This window comes from Tasmannia lanceolata, unplaced genomic scaffold, assembly GCF_043159265.1.
Source record: "Tasmannia lanceolata isolate RefF3 unplaced genomic scaffold, GAP_Taslan_0.1 ptg000020l, whole genome shotgun sequence".
Taxonomy (NCBI): Eukaryota; Viridiplantae; Streptophyta; class Magnoliopsida; order Canellales; family Winteraceae; genus Tasmannia; species Tasmannia lanceolata.
The window spans coordinates 10,463,040-10,485,640 of NW_027518697.1; the positions used below are offsets into that span (position 1 = coordinate 10,463,040).

At 37.9% G+C, this 22,601-nt stretch overlaps 1 protein-coding gene across 3 annotated transcripts in view; it reads left to right on the forward strand.

Moving 5' to 3' along the window:
- ECA3 (endoplasmic reticulum-type calcium-transporting ATPase 3) overlaps positions 1–22,601 on the forward strand; it is a 97,757-nt gene that overhangs the window by 42,975 nt on the left and 32,181 nt on the right. For all 3 annotated transcript variants that reach the window (XR_013237339.1, XM_077363734.1, XM_077363735.1), the window contains exons 20-27: positions 6,178–6,289; positions 12,161–12,259; positions 12,684–12,829; positions 15,471–15,528; positions 16,201–16,293; positions 16,631–16,681; positions 16,811–16,942; positions 17,953–18,054. Coding sequence is in view for 2 of the 3 variants with exons in the window: in XM_077363734.1 (XP_077219849.1) it covers positions 6,178–6,289; positions 12,161–12,259; positions 12,684–12,829; positions 15,471–15,528; positions 16,201–16,293; positions 16,631–16,681; positions 16,811–16,942; positions 17,953–18,054 (793 nt within the window). In the remaining variant the exon portion in view is untranslated. The remainder of the gene's footprint in view (positions 1–6,177; positions 6,290–12,160; positions 12,260–12,683; positions 12,830–15,470; positions 15,529–16,200; positions 16,294–16,630; positions 16,682–16,810; positions 16,943–17,952; positions 18,055–22,601) is intronic.

The following is a 22,601-nucleotide window of genomic DNA, read 5'->3' on the forward strand; positions in this document are numbered from 1 at the left end:
CACTTCCATTCTTATGGAAACATAATCGGGCAGTGTGAGAAGTGCATATTGTATTTATTTATGGTTTTGAATATTGCACATCTTTGTGGATTGGGAAATCAGTAAAAAATCATTTTCACTATGCTGAAACATTTGCATATTCAATTCTTTACTGACCGGCATAGCAGTAAATATTGCTGTTACGAAAAACTATATACATATATGTGGGTGGGTAAGCCGGGGGGGGGGGGATTAGTTAGTCAGTAAAAACATATTTGAAATCATATTTCATGGTTCCTTTATCAATCCTTACATGCTCGAAGAAGCGTGAGATTGGTATATAATGGGTTCGCTTGGGACTTTTCCGAGTCATTGGAATTGCTTATTTCGTTAATGACTCGTTCTGTTCTGGTATTGAGAATCTAACTAATGACCTTTCTTAGTTTAGTTGTTTGAGAATGAGTTGGATCCTTCATATTTGATGTCTCAAACAATGTGTTGAAGATGTAGATCTAAAGAGGTGATAAGTAACTCATTTATTCGTCTTTTTAGAATTGCGTTTCATTCGTATGATAGAATATGGGTAAAAATTGCGTCCTTATTTTTTTTGCTCCCATCCTTGATATTTGATCCAACAATAGCTCACTTTTTGAGGAGTTGGTGTTGGATCAAATATCAAGGGTGGTACTTCTATCATACGGCCTTTAAGTGTTTATACAGCGTGTCATCATATAATTTCTCACACCTTTATATATGCTATTAAAAAACCCCGTGCGATGCATGAGCGGCGAAGAAAAATTAAATGAATTAATAAATGAGAAAATTTGTTTAGCTCTTGAGAATACCATGAATAATATACAGAAAAAGTGCAAGCATAAAAAAGAGTGGAATGTTGATATCGTTTCTATACATATCTATGCCTGGAAGATAAACATTTTTTTACTTAAAATGTGCAAAGTTTATAGTATGTAAAAAATGTTCCAAAATTTGAAAATGGGAATGTATATGGTAGTTGTACATAATATAGTGATTACCGTCATATATGGCCTTCAGTTGAAAGGACCTAGAACACTTTAACTACCGTTTTCTGATCTCCATAGGAACCTCTTTCTCTTATGGATTAGGAAAGGTTGGGGACAACCTCTCAATTGTCACCGCCTGGCCTCTCTTGCTACCACGGTAGCACCTAGTGGGGCAAACTGGATTCTTTGCTCGTTCCTAGGGGTCGGGAATATCTGAATAGGACGAACCGGCCGTTTTCTGATCTCCATATTACTGACTCATTTACAAAGTTTTATACTGTGGCTAAGCTTCTATTCCTGATTAGCAAACTAATGCGGCAACAATGAAAGGATGCAAGTCCCAACAATGGAAATTTCAAAGAAAGAATTTGAACAGCACATCATACAGTTTGTACATGATAATGAAAATTGTAACGGCCTGGGTTTTTTGAAGAACTCTAAACCCTGACCGTTAACAAAAGACTTTTTTTTTTAAATTTGAAAAATCAATTAAAAGTTTACTAAAGAGTCAAACAGAGGATTTGGCACAATTAACAAAAACCGAAACAAACTAAGCATAAGATGGATGGCCGCCAAGGCCACATGGCCAAACCAACTCTTTGACACTCCACTCTATATCTCTTCAATAGCATTTGTCTCAATGTCATCAATGGTTTCAATACCTGTGAAATTATTTATAGGGATTAGTTCAATGAACTAAGTAGACTCATTCGGTACCTAAACAAATACAATTAAACAGCTCTTGAATTTAAAGGCATACAACTTCCATAGGTGAACATGTAGCATAATTTATTTCTAAAGAGTCATGAACGGTAATAGGGGACATGCTATGGCATAAATCAATTTGAAACCATTATTCCAGTAAGGCAACAACGATTTACAAGTGAGAAATTTATGTTTTGTTATTATCATTATTAGCTTGTTGTCCCGCCCCCAATACGTTCCACTACCCTCGTCTACAGGTAGTGGGTATGAGGGACTTTTTACGACGTGCTTACTAGCCACTTCGCCTCTTGACATCACGGTCTAAGAGGATGCATTTACTGCCAAGGGGGTGCGCTAAAACCCAATGCCGTATCGGAATTTCATTATTCCTAGACGACTCGTACCTCTTGCCCAATTCACCAAATTATTTTCCCAATGCCTTTGTTTCTTACCAGTTTTTTTTTTGGCATATCATCCATCTCTTTTTTTTCTTTTCCAATATCTTAAAGATATTTTTAGCAATTTTCATGCTTCTCACATTTTTCTTTTTCCTTTATCAAGGAATCATGACATTTCATCTTTTGCAAACTACTGGCATAGTATCGTTTTTCAACATTTGCATGATACTAGTATAATAAAACAAGATGCATATTAATAAGATACCATCATCTTAACCATGGTTTAAAATTTCGAACCGAAATTTCGGATGCCGGTGAGGACCGAAACCGAAAATTTCCGAAATTCAATTTTTCGCCATCAAATTTCTGACCGAAATTTTGGTTTTTTGTGGGGTCCGAAACGGTTACCGAAACCGAAATTTTAAACCTTGATCTTAACTACATCATTATCATGAACAATATGTCTACTAAGAATTTTCATTGTATGCATATAAATCAATCATTGCTCAAGAGTACAAGTTTAGGGTACGGTCACCTACCTTAATTACCTGTGGTGTGAAAGAGTGGGAAATCCTATATGATAGAGTCGAATCTGCTACCAAGTCTGAAACAAGAATCATGTACACACACTAAGTGTCCCGTTAAGTTATACTTTAATTCTGACCCTAAATAGTTAGAGTCATAACTTTTTAGGTTTTGTTCTTTAAATTCTATTCTATTACCAAAGATTTCAGTTTCATTCATCCAAAAGATACACTCATGGGTATTAATATCTATACATAATTCATATACTGATCAGTTTCATTCATCCATAAGATACACTCAAAAGAGGAAAAGGATTGTACGCTCGAGCGTACCAAGCTTATGGTACGCTCGAGTGCCCAATCACATGTGGGCCCACTTTTTTAGGATGATCCAAAGCATTCATTTGAAAGGCCCTTACATAGATGGGGTGTGTACCAAAAATCAGCTTCATAGGATCATCCTAACCCATCCATTTCTGGAGGGCAAAATGGACATACCACAAATCTGCCCATTTTTGCCCTCCACTTTTGGAGGGTTAGGATGATTGAATGGAGCTGATTTTTGCTACAAACCCTATCTATGATAGGGCCTTGCAAATGAATGCTTTGGATCACCACAAAAAATGTGGGACCCATGTGATTTGGGCATATATATATATATATATATATATATATATATATATATATATATATATATATATATATATATATATATATATGTGTGTGTGTGTGTGTGTGTGTGGGGGGGGGGGGGGGGGGGGGGGGGGGGGGGCGGCGCAACAATCATGTTATGGGTTGTTTTTAGTACAAACAATTTTTACATATACCTAGGTCTTTCTTCAAAAGGAAAATAGTTATGCGAGCATCCAATATAAAACGCATGAACTAATTTTAAAGAAAAGATACTATTCAGTATATTATATTAGCGTACAAAGGTGCTGGTTTTTTTAAAAGAATCAATTTCCTAATTATAGTTCTATGCGTATAAATTGTTTTAGGGATAAATTTATTCTCTACTTTGAAAACATCATGCGTGCAGACTGATCCTCGAAAGAAAACTATTATTGACATTCTAAATATCATTTATGAAGATTGATCTTGAGAGATCCTAATTATTTACATCATATACATTATTTAGATCATACCTGTGAGCTGATTTTTGAAGAAAACATGATTTTCTATACCAAAGCAACCTCACACATGAACTGTTTTGAAGGAAATAATGCTCTGTGGCCAATAGAATCCACACGTGAACTGATTTGAAAGCAAAACAATGATCTAAGGATTACACACATTAACTAATTCGAAAGAAAAATAATTTTCTAGACCTTACAAATCACACGCATGACCGACTTTGAATAAAAAATATTTTATATGACCTACAGATCATGCGTATGATCTTGTTTAGAGAGAAAACAAATCACAAATATTGATTTATCAATCATATAATTCGTTTCGAATGAATAAAACCAAGGAAGCAGGATTCTTCCCTGGGAGCCTTCGATTCCCGCTTTTGATTCCCGCTCTGGCAACCTTGAGCAGGATTCTTCCCTGGAAGCCTTCGATTCCCGCTTTCGATTCCCGCTCTGGCAACCTTGAATAAAACACTCATGCAGAATTTACGTATAATACTTGATTTTGAAGAAAGCAAATCAAAAGTAACTTGAATTTCATTGATGTAAATGGTCTAAAAGAAAACAAACTTTCTCATTATAAAATCCCCGAGAAATCTCGTTTTGAAAGGAAAACAATATTCGTAACTTACATATCTTATTCTAGATTTAATCCGAAAGAAAATAGTTATTCGAAAAAAATCTATTTGCAAGAAATCTATCATATATAATTAGGATTTTCTTTGCTTAAATCACTTCTTAAAGACCCTTTAAACATTAGGGTTTCGTTTGAGAAAAGAAAGACAATCCTAAGATCATAAAATTTCACAAAACTTACTTGGATGGTCAAGGGTTTTGAAAAGGCCCAAAAATCTTCTTCTTCTCCTCTTCCTTTTTCTTCATTTCTTCTCTTTTCTTTCCCTTTTTTTTTTCTTTTCTTTCCCTCTCTCCCTCTCTTTCTCTCTACTCACGTTTTGGGAGTGTAAGGAGAAAACATGAGTTATATATTTGTTTTGTATTAGATCTCCTTCTCTCTTTTAAATTCTTTATTTTATTAAATCACTAATTGATGTGACATGTTCCTATTGGTTAATAAAAGAGAGTTTTGATGTGGTAAGGATTCTTTAAAAAAAGAATACTAATCTAACTCAAGTAAAGATTTTAAATCAAACTACTGGGCCCCACTTTTCCTAAAAAACATCTTAAATATACAAATCTCGTAATTAACCCATACCCATATCATAAATGGGTCATAACTTTACCAAATCATGTCCAAATTCGCAAAATCTTGGGCCCGTTGGATAGGTAATCGAAAAACCCATCTAATGAGACCAAAATCGAGTCAAACGGACAAGATTTGCTGTCCCAAATTTAAGCTACAATTAAAGTGACGAAAATATATAATTTTCTAATTAATATCTTCCCCTTTTTTCTAATTAAGCTACAAATTCACAATTTCCGTGGGAATTCTTTTACTTAGGTTTCACGGAAAATTTTATGTGATACAATTTAAAGATTTTAAGAAAAGAAAATATAAGAGCCATCGATTTCTTGAATCTTCTGATCTTTAAGTGATCTAGAGGGATCGACACTCGAATGACGTGATCTGTCACCTATACGAGTCCTATCGACGATCCGAGGGATCCTAGGCTTGATCCGACAGTCCAAGAGTCTCATTTATAGATCGAACTTGTGGGTGGTCGATCAAAAGTGATATGTGGACAAAATTAATTAACAATCATACACCTAATGGACCCTGGTAGGGTCGGTCTTTACAAAAATAAATATAATTGCAGCCAACATCTGCTTTATTAGAGAAATGGTTTTTGGATCTTTCATCGGGTGCTGATTTCGTGTACTGATTGAAAACAAAATCATGGACATGATTGCCTCTTTTGTGATTTTGAGTAAATTGGAGTAGGGCCGTGATTGGATTCAAACATTTTATGCGTGACTGGATGAGGATATACTTTTTCCTTGTGTGATTGTGGAATGTTCTATTAAAGTGTAAGTCATATATTGCTCTGTTTATTTAGTTGACTGACATGGCAGATTGAACCACTGGAAGTTTTGGCAACTTAAATTTTGCATAAAGCCTGGTCCTGGGTTCGCAAACACATGCATTTCGTTTTTGGCACCTTGTTTTCCAACTATCAATTTATTGACATGGATGTGTGGTTTCATATAACTTTTTTTAAACATCTGTATTTTCTCTTAGTTGTGGTCAAGTGTTGCTTGTGTATTATGATTCCAAAAAAAATGAATACTTCTTTGTAAGTTTGCCTATGGAAAGCCTGTGCAAAACATTATCCATTAATTTTGGAGAAGCAATCATTTTTTTGTTTATTCGGAGTAATGTAATTCTGTTAATCCCTCAATATTTTTTGATCAATTGAACTTCACGTCATATCTAATTCGAATGTCATCAACTGGTTAGTTTGGCAGGCAATGAAACGCTAAGATGTTTAGGTTTGGCACTAAAGCGGATGCCCATGGGTAAACAAACTCTCTCGATTGATGATGAGACAGACCTTACATTCATTGGATTGGTATGTGTTTTTCATTTTTTTTTGTTTTCATCCATTTGAGAATTTTTATTTCTTCATGGAAGTTCTCTAAAGGATTCATTAGCCGACCCCAACTAGTTTGGGACAAAGGCTTAGTTGAGTTGAGTATCCATACTAGAATTTTTATATTATCAAGTTGGATTTGCAGACAATTTGTTTCTTGCTGATAGTTTGGTAAATACTAGTTCCATCGACATATCGGGAGACAACTTTGCCTTATGTGGGAATATTCTTTTATTTGTTTGTGATTTTGCTGTTCTTCTACTTTGCTATCAATTTCATAATCATCCAGCCACATAAATTAAGGCAACTTGGGAACGCTTCAGTCATGCTGCTAAGGAAAAGTTATATAAGATAATTGTTGCGCACAAGGTGTTTATGGGTGTCTACACTCTACAGTCTTTTAGTTACTAAGCTGTTATTAGAAAAGAAATTTAAATGGTGGCTACACTGCATAGTACAATATCAATTATGGGTGCCCATGTCATTTATTGAGATATTATCGAATTGGATGTCATTATCATGCCACGGTGTCATTATTATTCATTGGCATCATTATTGATGGTGTGCCAGTATCATTAATGACCATTTGATTGTTTTTTATTCATATCTCATCTCATCCTGACTCCAGATTTTCACCGAGAACTGTTACATAATTTTTTTTTAATAGTCCATTGTTCTTGTCTCATCTAGCTTTAGTTTTTGGCTCCAAGTAACCCTACCATCATTCTGAAATTATTCCGTATGCCAATTTTCCTGGAACAGAATTTATTTCAGACTGAAACCACACCCTGTGAAGCTCTGTGCAAGAACAGTTTACTTCTGTGTAACTTTCCACCTTCTGAACTTTACTACCAGCCCTATTTCTCAAGAAACCTTTTGATTATCTATCTAACAGTTCATGTTTATAGCAGTCCAGTTTTTCCACCTACAATAATCCCATCTTAGATCTGTAACATCTGTCCTTAATCCCTATTTATTCCGTACTTGGCTATCATGCATCATAGGGTGTCAAAACTGCATGAATATTGATCTAAGGCTATCATGCATCATATTGGCTACCAAGGAAGCACGGGTACTCTAAAAACCCTCTTGCATCCGTGTTGGGTGCGTATCCGGTACGGGTATGTATCCAAACCTTGTTTTTTTCAAAAAAATAGAATTTGAAGATCGGGTGCGCGTCGGGTGTGTTTGGGGTGCGCACCCCGACGCACCTGACAATTTTTTTTTTAATTATTAAGTTACGGGGGTGTGTGGGGTAAAAAGGGCGGGGGTGTTAAAAGAAAAATACTTAATTTAAGGGGGTTGTCTGCAGCATAGTTGCCAGTTCGGGAAACGGAAACAGGAAACGGTACGTGAAACGGAAACGTGAAACGCGTGAAAAAAATCAAAGGGGAAACGGGAAACGATAGAGAAACGCATGTGAAACGCATTGGGAAACGTCTTGGGAAACGCAAGGGAAATGTTTGGGAAACCTAAAGGAAACGCTAGTGAAATGTACGTGAAACCTAAAGGAAACGCTAGTGAAACACATAAATGTGATGGTAACACATATATTGATAAGGACAACCCTCTTTAGTGTATTTATCTTTAAACTAGATAGGGCTGTTCACAGAAAACTAAAGGGGGTTTAAATATACCCTTTAAAAGTATTAAAATTCCAAGAAACACGTTTCCAAGAAAGCGTTTCACAAACGTTTCACAAGCGTTTTACCATTTTCCAAAAAGCGTTTCGTACCCGTTTCGGAAACGCATTTCCCATCTACGCCAGCGTTTCCTGCTTCTATGGTCTACAGTGAAAGACTTAAGTATAGAGTTAGGTTTTCTTTTCCCCTCTCTAACGCAACTCTCCTTTTCTCCAGACTCTCCTTTTCTCGACGCTCTCTCTCTCTCTCTCTCTCTCTCTTAAAGGTAAATCGCTCTCTCTGACCCTTTCTCTCTACAACTCTCTCTCCAACTCTTTGTCTCTACTTCTCTCTCTCTGTATCTCTAGATCTCTCTCTCTCTCTCCCCCCCATTTTTCTTCTTTTGTTTGAGATTATAACAACTGATTGTGTTCCCCAAACCTATTATTAGGTTTAGGCCCCGTTCTTTTGAGATTATTATTATTATTATTTTTTAGATTATAACAACTGATTGTGAGCCCCAAATCTATTATTGGGCTTAAAATTACATTTATATTTGAGTCCAATAACAGGGTTAGGGCTGACAATCAGTTGTCATAATCCGAAACGACAGGGCCTTAGGGCTGGGAATCGGCTGTCATAATCTGAAACGAACAGGGCCTTAGGGCTGGCAATCGGTTGTCATAATCTGAAACGATAGGGCTGTTAGATTATGACAACCGATTGAGAGCCCAAAACTGAATATTGGAGTCAAAATTATGTTTCATTTTGACTCCAATATTCAGTTTCAGGCTCACAATTAGTGGATTAGGGCTTTAGGCCCTGTTAATTTGGGATTGTGACAACCGATTGGGAGCCCAAAACTGATTATTGGAGTCAAAATTATGTTTAATTTTGACTCCAATAATCTGATTTGGGCTCACCATTAGGGCCTTAGGGTTTAGGCCCTGAAAATTTGGGATTGTGACAACTGACAACCGATTGGGAGGCCAAAACTGATTTTTTTAGTCAAAACTATGTTTAATTTCGACTCCAATAATATATTTTGGGCTCACAATTTGGATGTAGGGCCTTAGGGGCTAGGGCTTTAGGCCCTGTTCATTTGAGATTGTTGGGTTTGCTTACTAAATTTGTGTTTATTCTTTTAATAGATTTCAATCATTTCATTTAAGAATGTCTTCATCCGGTGCTAGTAGTGCCGCTGTGCCGCCAATGCCGCATATACACCTTCTAGTGATGAAGATGTCTTAAAGCCTTTATGGAAGCATGTGTTTAGATTTGATAAGGATCCTAAGGGTGGTGGGAATGTGATATGGCAATGCAATTATTGTCAGAAGAATTTTAGTAGCTCATACACTAGGGTTATGGCTCACTTGTTAAAGATAGCCGGACAAGGCATCAGAGCATGTCTTAAAGTGAAAACAAGTACTCTACTTGCAATGCAAAGGTTGGAGGAATAAGCCAAGGAGCTTATGAAGCATAATGCTCCAAAGAGAGTGCCATTGTCGCCGTCATCAAGTAGTTGATCATTGGGTTGTACGAGTATGTTTGTCCCTCCAAGTTATGATCTAAAGAAGAGAAAGACAAGTGGAAGTGTGAGTGCAATTGAAAAGGCATTCAACGTGGTGGGCCGTGATCAACTACATGCCGAGATTGCTAGAATGTTTTACTCCGGTGGCTTGCCATTTCACTTAGCAAGAAACCCATACTACACTTATTCATACACTTTTGCCGCAAATAATGCACTTACCGGTTATTTGCCTCCGGGGTACAACTTGCTAATGACAACTCTACTATGAAGAGAGAGGGCTAATCTTGAGAGGTTGTTGCAACCTCTTATGCTCTGTTTGGTTGCCAGGTTTTTTTTGTTCCTGGGAGTTTTGTGGGAGAGTAAGTTAAATTTTGGTCCCATCCCATGTTTAGTTGCCTTTTAGCACTAGGTTTATTTTAATCCCACTCTTGTAATGATTACTTGTGGGGTGAATTTTTTAATCCCACTTTTGTAATGATTGCCTTTTCATCCCATCCCAAGATAACCCCAGCAACAAAAATAAACTCAGGAACCAAAAATAAGCTTGAGAAGAATTTTTTTCTACCCAACAGTTCAAGCAACCAAACAAAGGTTTTTTTTTTTCCCACCATATCTCCCAGGGTATTTTTTTCTCCCACATAACCAAACATGGCATTTTTATTTTACCAGGATACTTCCAGGACTTTTTTTTCCCACCTATCTCCCAGGGTATTTTTTTCTCCCACATAACTCCCGGGAACAAAAAAAACCTGGCAACCATACAGAGCATTAGAGATACATGGAAGGAGAAATGGGTGAGCATTGTTAGTGATGAATGGAGCGACTCACAAAGGAGGCCTCTCAGTAACCTCATGGCGGTAACAGAGGGTAGGCCTATGTTTCTTAAGGCAATAGATTGTTTGGGGGAGACAAAGGACAAACATTTCATTGCTAACTCGTTAAAGGAGGTAATTAATGAGGTTGGACATGAAAATGTTGTCCAAGTAATTACCGATAATGCTCCAAATTGCAAGGCGGCCGGCCGAACAACTTATTGAAGCGCAATTTCCTTCCATATTTTGGACCCTGTGTGGTGCACACCCTTAGCCTTGTTTTGAAGAATATATGTGCGGCAAAGAATGTGGTAACAAATCAAGTTGCATATGAAGATTGCAGTTGGATCTCGGATGTTGCGGGAGATGTTATGGTAAGAATTTCATCATGAATCATTCGATAAGATTGGCCATATTTAATGAGTTTAATAGTTTGAAGTTGCTTTCCGTGGCGGAAACACGATTTGCAAGTGTGATTGTGATGCTTAAGAGATTTAAACTCTTAAAGCAAGGTCTTCAATCAATGGTGATTAATGACAAATGGACTTGCTTGACAAATGGACTTGCTATTGGGAGCATGATGTGGGGAAAACAAGGTATGTGAAAGAGAGGGTGTTAGATGACATTTGGTGGGATTCTATCAAGTACACACTCTCATTTACATCTCCTATGTATGACATGCTAAGAGAGTGCGACACGGATAAGCCTTGTTTTCATTTGGTTTATGATATGTGGGACACAATGATTGAGAAAGTGAAGGCGGCAATATATAGGAAGAAAGGAAAGCGGAAAGAAGAGGCGTATACCTTTTATTAAGTGGTGCACAAAATTCTTATTGATCGTTGGAACAAGACCAACACCTACTTCATTGCTTGGCACAGTCATTGAATCCAAGGTTAGGTGACTTTAAAATCTCGATTTTTTATTTTTATTTTTTGCTATACTGGAGGTCACGATGGCCGATAAAATGAGTTTTTAATTATTTAATATTTTCTCAAAATGTCGACTGAAATTACTTAAATTGCGGTAATTTCAGCCGAAATTTGGTGTGGAATAAAATATTATTTTTAATGGTTTCTTCGAATTTCAACAAAATTTCTAAATTTCGGCTGAAATTTTAGTTTCAGTGAGGACCGTAACGCATTCCGAAACCGAAATTTGAAACCATGGGCCAAGTCCAGAAAATGCTTCAACTTGGTCGTTGTAATCTATATTGTCAGCATATCCACTGCATTGTCACATGTCTGTGTTTTGTGTTTTCTTCAAGTCGATACTCCCATTCTCCTATCTTGTGATGTCTTACATGTATATTTTTGTCATGGCATTATATACTTGATTCATTCCCATCTTTTGACGCTTCCCAAGGGAAAGAAGGTGGTCTAAAACGACCTCGTTGCTTCTGCATACCCTCCTTGTATATCCTCCCCCCTCTTTGCTTCTGGATCCATTAACAAATAGGTACACCTGTTAGTCCTCTGTAGATGGTTTGAACTACCCATAACAAATTTTAAATGTCTTAATGGTGAAGTACCATGGGATCTTACATGCTAGGTATATAATATCCTTTTTTGGCGTAATGCCTTTTCTATTGTCAACAGAATTTTTTGACTAGTTTACATAAATTAGTTGTTGTCATTATTATTTGAGTATTTTTAGACTGCTTGATTTATTTGACCCTTTAATATTCTGTATGCATCAAATTTCTCATGCATATAGGCTATTTGCTGCATTTTCTTTGCAATTTTTTGTGCTTGTTTTTATGATATTTAATGTTTCTTCTACAATTTGATAAGCTATTGCAGCAGCCTGGAAATTTTCCAGTTTCATTTTCTTATGTTCATTCCCACCCCAGGTTTATAACATGTTATTGCAATGTGTGTTCAAGGTCGGAATGCTTGATCCACCGAGGAAGGAAGTACGAAATGCTATCCTTTCATGCATGTCTGCTGGCATACGTGTTATAGTTGTCACTGGGGATAACAAAGTAAGTTGGAAGCTAAGTCACAAATATTTTTCTCGGGAATTTCTTAGCATTGGAGAATCTCGGGATATATTAAGTTTTTTTTTTGTTTTTTATCAGGAAAAATCGATAAAAATAAAATTATTAAAAAAAATGAAAATATATAATTTAAGCAAAGTATAAAATAAAAAATATCGTGATATTATCGTGATAAATGCTTAAAAATGAAAATATCGCTATATTTTTTAAAATATCAGAATTATTTCGGTATTTTGTCGTTTTATCAAAAAGTCGCGATAAAATCGCTATATTTTGAAAATATCGGAATAATTTGTGACGTAGTTTGGAAGCAATGAGTCTCTCCTTTCACCATTGTTGCTTTTATCATGTTACCATTTACCCACATGTAGAATTCTATCTTTTTTCTGTTTTGACATGCATTTTTCAGTCTACAGCAGAATCTATTTGTCGTCAAATTGGTGCTTTCGATCATTTAGAAGATTTCTCAGGACGCTCTTATACTGCTTCTGAATTTGAAGAACTTCCAGCCTTGCAGCAAACAATAGCACTACAACGTATGATTCTCTTCACGAGGTAATTTTCTCTACTTATATTCATCATTTACTTGCTGTGATATGCCAATTCCATCAAGTGATGCAATTTTGTGCCCTTGTCTTTTAAACTTCGCATTAACTTATTTGACATTTTCTTTTGCGTTTTATTGTTATTTAATTCATGCATTTTAATAAATGCCACAAATCGGGTTGCATAAAATTCTTTCAATGGGATAAACCATTACCTTTGCTTTGTTTGAAGCCATTCTAAACTTTTGTGCTGCCTCATTGCTATGGTCCTTAACCACCAGGTGGGCATGATCTGTAGTTGTCATTATTTTGCAGCTACCATAGTTTTAAATTTCGGCTGAAATCTGAAATTTTGGCCGAAACGAAATTCACCATAAATAAGGTTTTTACCGTATTTCACCAAAATTTCGCCGAAATTCCAAAATTTCAACCGAAATTTTGTTTTTCACCCTTATTTACAAAATTTCAACCATAGTTTTTACCGTTTCCAATCACTTGCACGTCACATGCATGGGGCCCAATAAGCGGCACTTTATTCGGTTTTTCAGTTACAGTAAATTGTTTTTTACCAAAACTGAATCCGAAACCAAAAATCGAAGGTTGTAAAAAAACAAAACCGAAACCGAACCAAAATAGTCAAACGAATTCAGTTCGGTCAGTTATTACCGAATAATGAACACCCCTACTGGTGGGTGCGGTGGCGTTCCCTCCGGTGGTTTTAGCTCTCCCAACGGTCCAACACCGAAATGGTCTGAAGTCTGAACAACAAAAAAATGAATTTACATTTCATTTCATTTCATTAATGTAATGATATTTACTAGGCAACATCATTGAACTACACATCAAAGGAACCGTATCTTATGCATGGTATGTCAGATCGGCATGGGACCAATAATACCTCGTAACTCTATGGTATTGACCTAGAGTTGGGGTTCTTAGAGGGGAGAATTGTCATTTTACATTCTTATACTTCATTACGTTGTACTTCTTTAATCACTTTACTTTTCTAGACATGCACGACAACACATGTCACTAGGTGTTTGATGTGATTAAGCCATTATGGATGGTTTTGTTGCTTATGTGATGGTTTCTAAGAATATATTTATGTTTATTCTAGCATTTTCCAAAGTTTCATCTTAAAATTTGTTCACTTGCATATGTTTTTTAAAAGATTAAAAAATTTCATCATTTGCATGTGTTTCCCTACATTTCCATGAATTTACAAGATTTCCTCCGAGATTTTCACAGAGACCGAAATTTAAAACTCTGAATGCCCATATATGAAAGTGATTAAAGGAAAAATGTCGAACACACCCATATGTGACATAACTATTGACACATAAAGTTTGCGTTAAGTGCTGTTGCAAAAGCCTAAAAGCCTCCCAATCTTGCCCAGATGAAGTAGAGCTTGACCTCGAGTTTAATCACTCTCTTGAAGTCTGTTTCTTCACCAGGGTACTTGTATATATAAATATGTGTGTGTGTGCAGCCACTGGAAATCAATGAGATAGATGTTGCTTCCTATTCAACATGAAAAAATTGCCCCTATGATTCAATTTGTTGTTGTATGAGCGCTATGGGAAATCTCTCTTATGCGTTGATACACTATAACCTGATCGCATCCTAAAATTCTTTATACATCTGATGCTTATCAGCTCGGGTCTTTTCCTTCGCATTATTCTTCTCTAGTTTCTTTCACACTTGATCAAGGATTTCTTTTATGTTGCCCTCCATAGCCTCTGCATCAAAACTTACATTCTGGAAATTGGAAAGGGTACACCAACTCTAGGAGATGATTTGGATTCATCCATTGACAACTTTGAAAGGATTTTCTTAGTCGATCTACTTCGTGAGCTGTTATAAGCAACTCTGCATGTAGTAGTGCCAAATCTCATTGCCACTTCCTGCTACGGGTGCAACTCGGGTCGGGTTACTAGAAAAAAAGTCGGGTCAGGTCGGGTTGAGTTCGGGTTGAGGGTTTGGCCAACCTGACCGAGTGAAACCCGACATTTTTTATCAATTTTTTTTTGCAAAGCTTAAAACTTGGGTTGGGTCGGGTTGAACTCGGTTCGGGTCGGGTTCGGTTTGGAAAAAAGGGTTCCTCGGGTCAGGTTTGGTTGAACCTCGTCGGGTTGGGTTGGTTTTGGGTTGGAAAAAAGGGTTCCTCGGGTCGGGTCGGTTGCCCTCAACCCGACCCGAGCTGCACCCCTACTTCCTGCTGTTCACAATACTCATCAGTATCTTTCCAAGGTTGCGGTTGACCACCTCGGTCTGCACATCTGTTTGTGGATGATATGCTCTAGTCTATTGCAATTTTTGTGGGAAAGATGACCCATTATGATTCACTGAGCCCAGGCTATCAGTTAACGGCTTTACAAATCAGCAATTGGTCACATGAAATATTCAAATTATGCCGTCCCCTCCAAAAAAAAAAGATCTTTATCCGTCGCATTATTTTCATGGTTGGTTATATTTGGAATACATTGTTTATGCATGTTTTGTACTCAAACATGGATCACTAGTCACTTTGTTACTGTCTAATCTCTCAAGACATTTTATTGTCTAGCCTTCTTACTTTTTGATTATTTTGTGTAACCTTTATTTTATAAAATTGATGCAACTTATATTCAGCCTCTTGCTTAATTTGTTAGGGTTGAACCTTCTCATAAAAGGATGCTGGTGGAGGCCCTGCAGCACCAAAATGAAGTGGTAGGTCTCACCTATTTCAATGAATGTTTGTCCATCTACAAGTGGCTGTGTTTATTCCAACTGCTAGACACATTCAATTGAAAAGAATATGATAATGCTGCCCTGAAAAAACATGCAGGCCTATGCTCCATAATTACTGGGCAATATTAGCTCCAACTTATATTGAAGACCTTGGTCAAACCATGGTTGGGTTTCAACTATGAACCAGGGTTATGAACTGGCTCGAAGCTTTTTACCGATGGTCAGAAAATTTTGGACGAAAATGGGCGAGCATGTTATTGATTCTGTCTTGTTTTTATATAGCTTGGTTCAACCTGTTTAAATGACTTTTCTATGGAGTGTTGTCTACCAAATAAAGAGTTGCCTCCATAAAATATTTGTAGGATATTGTTCATCTTTAATCTTAATCTTTCAGCTATAATGTAGAAGAGTTTTGCAATTAGGATTCAGATGTTAATTTAGTTCTCTGTTAATTTCAGTTAGTAGTGACCCATTTTTGTCATTAACTACAATCTCTTGCTTCAATTTTGTAAAACAAAACAATCTTTATTCATTTGTGAAATTGATATAATTTTATAATTTTATTTTACTTTAGATTCTATCTTCTCAGTAAATAATGGATGGAGTAGATGTTGTATTCAGTAATAAAGTTCATGTCATTTGATACCTAAGGTTGCAATGACTGGTGATGGTGTCAATGATGCACCTGCATTGAAGAAAGCCGACATAGGAATTGCCATGGGGTCAGGAACAGCTGTTGCGAAGGTATTCTTTTTTCTGCACACTTTTTAGCATCTTTATACAGCTTTCTTGCTTATGCTTTTTCTCAGAAATCTTTTATGCTTATTTTTTCATATAGATTGGCAAGCTAGGATGTTCCACAGCTTTTTTTGAAAGTGGAATTGACAGACGATTTGGTCAATTCCACAACTTTATTTGCATTTCGTGGGGATTCGAGCTCACTTCCTTATCCTTTGTGCATGTGTCACAACATGGGATTTCATCTTTATCTACCAAATGAAATCCCGTTTTGCTTAATTTTCATTTGAACTGCAATATTCTTCATGAAAATGATCTCAACTATTTTATGTTCAACTTTCAGAGTGCTTCCGATATGGTGTTGGCTGATGACAATTTTGCTTCTATTGTTGCGGTAAGTCTTACTATCCTGAAAATTAGGATGCATTCTTTTCTTCCAATTGTTTACATAAGATTGTGTTGTAAATCTTCTTATGGTATCATTGTAATAAGATTCTTCTTAATCAATTATAGTTGTGAACAGGCTGTTTCAGAGGGAAGGGCTATTTACAATAACACAAAGCAGTTTATTAGATATATGATCTCATCAAACATTGGAGAAGTAGTCTGTATTTTTGTGGCAGCAGTGCTTGGAATGCCTGAAACCCTTGTACCTGTAAGTTCGTTGCATCAACTAATAAGCTTGTATTATGCTTTGCTATCAATTGTGATCATGGATTTAAATTTCAGGACCGAAACCGATTTTTTTTTCAAATTTCTGTCATTTCGGCCGAAATTTTTACAATTCCGGTCAAAATGACGAAATTTCGGCCAAAATCCAAACCGAAATCCGTAATTTTCAGATTTCAGTCCCAACCTATGATTCGTGGACACGGACACGAGTGTCGCGTGTCGACCCGTGTCGGACACGGCAAACCCCCAAGCTTTAGAAACGGGGACACGGCTAAAATAGGAAGTATATGTAATCGTGATATGTGGATATGGATCTGTGTGTCTAGTTTCAACATGGATACAAGTTGTCTAAAAGAGGTAAACACAATATTCAATAAAAAAAACAGAATGTCACACTTGACGCGGTACAAAAACATGTCCACTCACCCACATTAAGTCTAACACTTCCAGCAATACAAGTAAAAGTGTCCAAAGGAGTGTCGACACGTGTGGACACGGGTGTCGTGTCGGACACAGCAGGACACGTGAGTCGGCAATAAATTCAAAGTGTCGGCCAAATCATAGGTCCCAACCAAAATCTGAAATTTCGGATTTCGGCCAAAATTTAAAACAATGATTGTGATTAAAATTCTGTACTGGTATTTTTTGTTTCATCACTGTGAGAAGCAATTCTTTTTTATGGAAGTTTATGTGGCTGCATGTTTCCGTGTGCATATTGGTGTTTAAACATATTCTCCTGCTGTTCAGGGAATGCCACCTGTATAAACAGTCAATCATCTCGAGGAAGAAATAGCGCTGATGTTTCTTTTTCTCACATGTGGCCATTGTTTTTTTTTTTAATGGCCATCCTGTGGTTATTGCTACTTGCAGAAACTGCAGAAAGCTTGATTTCTTTAAATTATGGACTTGTAGCAAGGATATCATGTTTCTTTATTTGGAGACCCAGAAAAAGCTTTTCATTGAATTGAACATTTTTTCATTTTGGAACATCAGGTGCAACTACTTTGGGTGAATTTGGTTACTGATGGATTGCCGGCCACTGCCATTGGTTTTAACAAGCCAGATTCGAACGTGATGATGACAAAGCCACGTAAGGTATTATTTCATGTGGTTGGTTGACGATATTTCTTAATTTCCTTTCTTCTTTTTCAAGACTGGTTGTATTCATTAAATGGTTTTTTTTTTTTTTTTAACTTTTTAAGATCCCAGTTGCATTGTGATTCTGGGTACAGTCCTTTGGTACCATGAACTCTCTCTCTCTCTGGGTTGGAAATACGGAATGTATAGGATATGATATTACAGTCCAATAAGATGCTTAGTAAGACTACTTGCATTAAGAAATTTCATAAGAAAAGTGACTTAAAGACTGATCGGTAAATAAAGAGCAGATGAAACTTCAACAGTTCCTCTTCTAGTAATATGTACGGATTATCCATTAGCAATTTTAATTTCCATTTTTACCAGAACGTGCTGTAAGAAAGAGAAATACAGTAATCTTACATTGATTAGTGATGCATGATATTTGATGAAGACCTGGTGCAAGATCAAAATGCTAATCCAGTTATATCATCCTTAGGAGCTGGGATCTTGTAACAAGTAGACAGTAGCGGATGAGGCTCATGTGAACTATAAACACTAGGGAAACGCTTCTCCTATAACTGTTGTTATGTATCTCCACTTCATTTTCCGGTGGGGATGAATCTTCTGACAGTTCTTCACAGTGTGCATCTTATGCTCATAATGAGGGCATTTCAGCTATTCTTTCTCTGTTAAAGAGATGATTAGTGTAGGCCCCAATGTTACTCTTTGTATCTTTGCTTTAGTTTGTTTACTATTATTTACTTTAGTTTAATGGATACCATCATTGGATGGCCCTAATAGAATAGTATGTAATTTTTAGCTATCATTGGAAGGCAATAGTATGTAATTTTTAGCCATCATTGGATGGCCTTAATGGAGTATGCAATTTTTTATTAAGTGAATATTATAAAAGAATGTTTGGGATGTGTCATTGGAGCATTCGTTCTCAACGATTTCCTTTTCTTCTTTTCTTCCATCTTTCTTCTCTTCTCTTTCTCTCCCATATTCTCTTCTCTCTCCATACAGAATATATTTGGGTTATCCATTCTCAACTTTTACAACGACCAAGCTGCTACAAATATACCAAGTAATCCAATATTTCATGAGGGATCAACAAAACTCGACATTCCTTTGATTTGTAAGCAAAGTGTGCGTGGGAGGTTGGTGGATTGCTATAAGATCTCAAGGAGAAAGAGCCAAACTGAATTTGGAAATATTATAAGAGTCGCCCCATCTATTATACCATGAAAACTCTGGGTGGGAAGATGTAGTAGAATGGAAGGAAAAATCACACCTAATTATCTTCTAATCAATTCTATTTTGGAGTGGAGGAAGTCTATTGCTAAAGTTGTCAATCCTAAAAAAGAATGCTCTTTTATCGAATCTTTTGCCCTATTGCAATTTAGCATTTGATCAAATCAAAATCTCTCCCCCTAAGGGCACCTGGGTGATTTGGGGTAGTCCTTCTGGAGCTTATATCAAGTTGAATATTGATGATTCTTCTAAGGACAACCCTGGAGAACCTTGTGGTGGATGGATTTTTTTTGGGGATTGTAAGGCTAAAGTTATTCTTTCTTATTCTCGTTACTATGGAGAAGGTACTAACATGCAAGTAGAATCTAGGGCTTTTTTAGATGGCCTTAGATATTGTAAGTTTATGGAGATCCAAGGTGTGTGGATTGAATCAGATAGCCAGGTCTTGGTCAATAAGGTTAAGGAATTATCCCTATCGATTCTTTATTATTGGCATGAGATCGAGTACTTGTTGAAGGTTGTCAACCCTTCTATTTCTCACCAATATAGAGAAGGTATCCAAGTGACAGACTCTTTAGAAAACTTTGCTTATATGAATAAAAATAGGAAATCTTTTTGGTCTTGGGTGAGCTTCCTACTAAAATCAGGGGAGCGGTTTGCTGTTGTCAAACAACTGAGATTACTCCAAAAGCTTAAGCTGTTGGAGATGTCGTTATTTAATCGGTTATACTTTAACACTGCCCCTCACGTGTGGCCCCTCTTTTTAGGGTTGGCCTACACATGGCACATGTGGCCCCTCTTTTTAGTTAGTCATTACATGTGGATTTCTTTATACGAGTGAGGTTTGAACTTTGAACCCAGGACTTGTTGTTCTGATACCATGTCAAACAACCAATTACTCCAAAAGCTTATGCTGTTGGAGATGGCGTTATTTAATCTGTTATACTTTACCAGCTGTGATGCTTTGGTTATGCTTGTTATAGAGACAACTGATATTGTTTCTAGTTTTTCTTTTGGGCTTGGAGGTAAGGCGGTATGTCCCCCTCTTGTATTTCATATTAATAAAATTTAAGGTGCTAGCCCGGATCCTTAGATAAATTCCGGGTTTAAAAAACTGGATTGAGGGGGGCATTCGATATTATTAGTGTTAGAAGGTGTATTTGTGCCTAAGGACATTTTGGTCATTGTACTCTCATCCTCTTTATATATATATATATATACACACATTAGTGAGGGGGAGTCTCTCCTAACTCACTCGTTCCTTCTCATTCTCTTCTATTCCCTCCTCTCTCAACATGGTATCAGAGCCCTAAGGTTGTGGTGCCCTAGGGACCACCATTGGAAGATCCCTTTTCCTCTTCTTCTTCTTCCTCTCCTCCACATCCAACATCAAACAGCCCTTAACCTTTCACGTCCAACATCCAACAGCCCCTAACCCTCCACGCCCACAACCCTCTACCAGACCCTCGCCCAACTAGACCCCATGCTCCCTCACCCAACCTGACCCCACCCGACCTCCCTACAGCCCATCTCCACCCTCTTCTTCCTCTCGCCTACCTCCCATTCCACCCCTCCTAACCTAAAACCCTATTCCGATCCCAACCAAACCCAACCCGACCTCCCTACAGCCCATTTCCACCCTCTTCTCTCTTCTTCCTCTCGCCTCCCTCCATTCCCATCTCCCACTCCCGCACACCTCTCTTGTCCTCTAATCCTAATTGCACCCTTGCCTCCCATCCTCTCACGCTTCCCTCATCCATCAGCACTCCTCGCCTCTCTCTTCACCTCCATCTAACACCCTCTTCCATCCCTCTATCTTCTTGCTTCTCTAAAACCCGAATCTCCCTCTCATTTCCAAATTCTCTACTCTCTCTCTCTCTCTCTCTCTCTCTCTCTCTCTCTCTCCTTCTCACTTACCTAAGTGACCTAAATCATCTTCATCACATTCTGCATCCCTTCTCCACGGCTCCGGTCTCATCTACTAGTTTCTATTCTCACTCTGGCTAGTAGCCCTATGTCTACTTCTACCATGTGTCTTCTTCGGAGCCGCGGTATGCTGTCTGGACCCATCTTGTGATTTTTCCCTTCTCTCTTGTTCCTCTACCGTCGTTGTGGTTGAGAGTTTCCCTCTATCTCTATCCTCATTGATCCTCCTGTCATTATGGATCCCCCTGTCAGCATGACTCCTATTGTCAGCTCGATTCCTCCACCTTTGGCTCCTTCTAGTTATTCCTCTTCCGTGGAGGCTTCTTTCCCACATATGTCTACAATCAAACTTGTTGGGTCCAATTATCTTAATTAGCGTATGGCAGTTGAGACCTACCTCCTAGCTCGAGGTAAGGTTAATTTCATTGAGCATGATCCCCCTCTTCCACGGATCCCTCATATGCTCGATGGCGGCGGGATGATGCACTGATCCGCGCTCTCTTTTGGCAGAGTATGGCACCTTATGTTGCCGCACGATGATGTGCCTCAAGACATCTAAGGACTTCTGGGAGCATGGAGCTATTCTCTGTTCTGGGGTTGATAACCTCACCCGTATTTGCAATACCTATTCGGAGTGGATGAGCCTCCAACGTGGGGATACACCTCTAGCTGCCTTTTATAGTCAGTACATGTCACTTTGTCAACAGCTTGACGTATTTATGCTCGTCAAAGTTGATCCAGCAGTTCTTGCCAGGCGTTAGGAGGAGCTCCATGTTATTCGCTTATTGTGATAGTAGGGCCCTGGTAGGCAAGACGAGACAACCTATGGATGGATAGGGAATGGATTGGAATGGATAAGGGGGAATGAGGCCCTAGTAGGCAAGACTGAATCGATTGAGCCAGGGAGAGGGAGGGAATAGATTGAATGGGCTAACCCGCTGGAATGATTTGAGTGAATAGTAGATATTGAGGCTAGCCAGGGCCTCCTCAATTCTATCACTATCAGATTAGATGCCTTGGGCCCTGATTTTCTTTCCCTCCGACAGTAGATTATTGGCTCCGGATCCATTCCCTTCCTCACCGAGGTCTTCTCTCGTGCACAACAGTGTATGAGGAGTGTTGGGTCCAATGACCCTTATGTTGGTGGTGATCGTTTTGGCCGTGGCACCCTTTGTCGGAATCGAGGACGTTGCGTCCATGGTGGTGGCTTTGATACTGGAGGCGGTCGTGGCGTCGGTGGGCATGGGCGCCCTTATTGCACTCATTGTCAAGCAGCGGGGCATACTATGCATACTTGTTATGTCTTACATCCGGAGCTCCGTCCAATCCGTTCTGCTCACATCACCTCTACTAGCCTTCCTGATGTCTCTACTTCCTCCTCC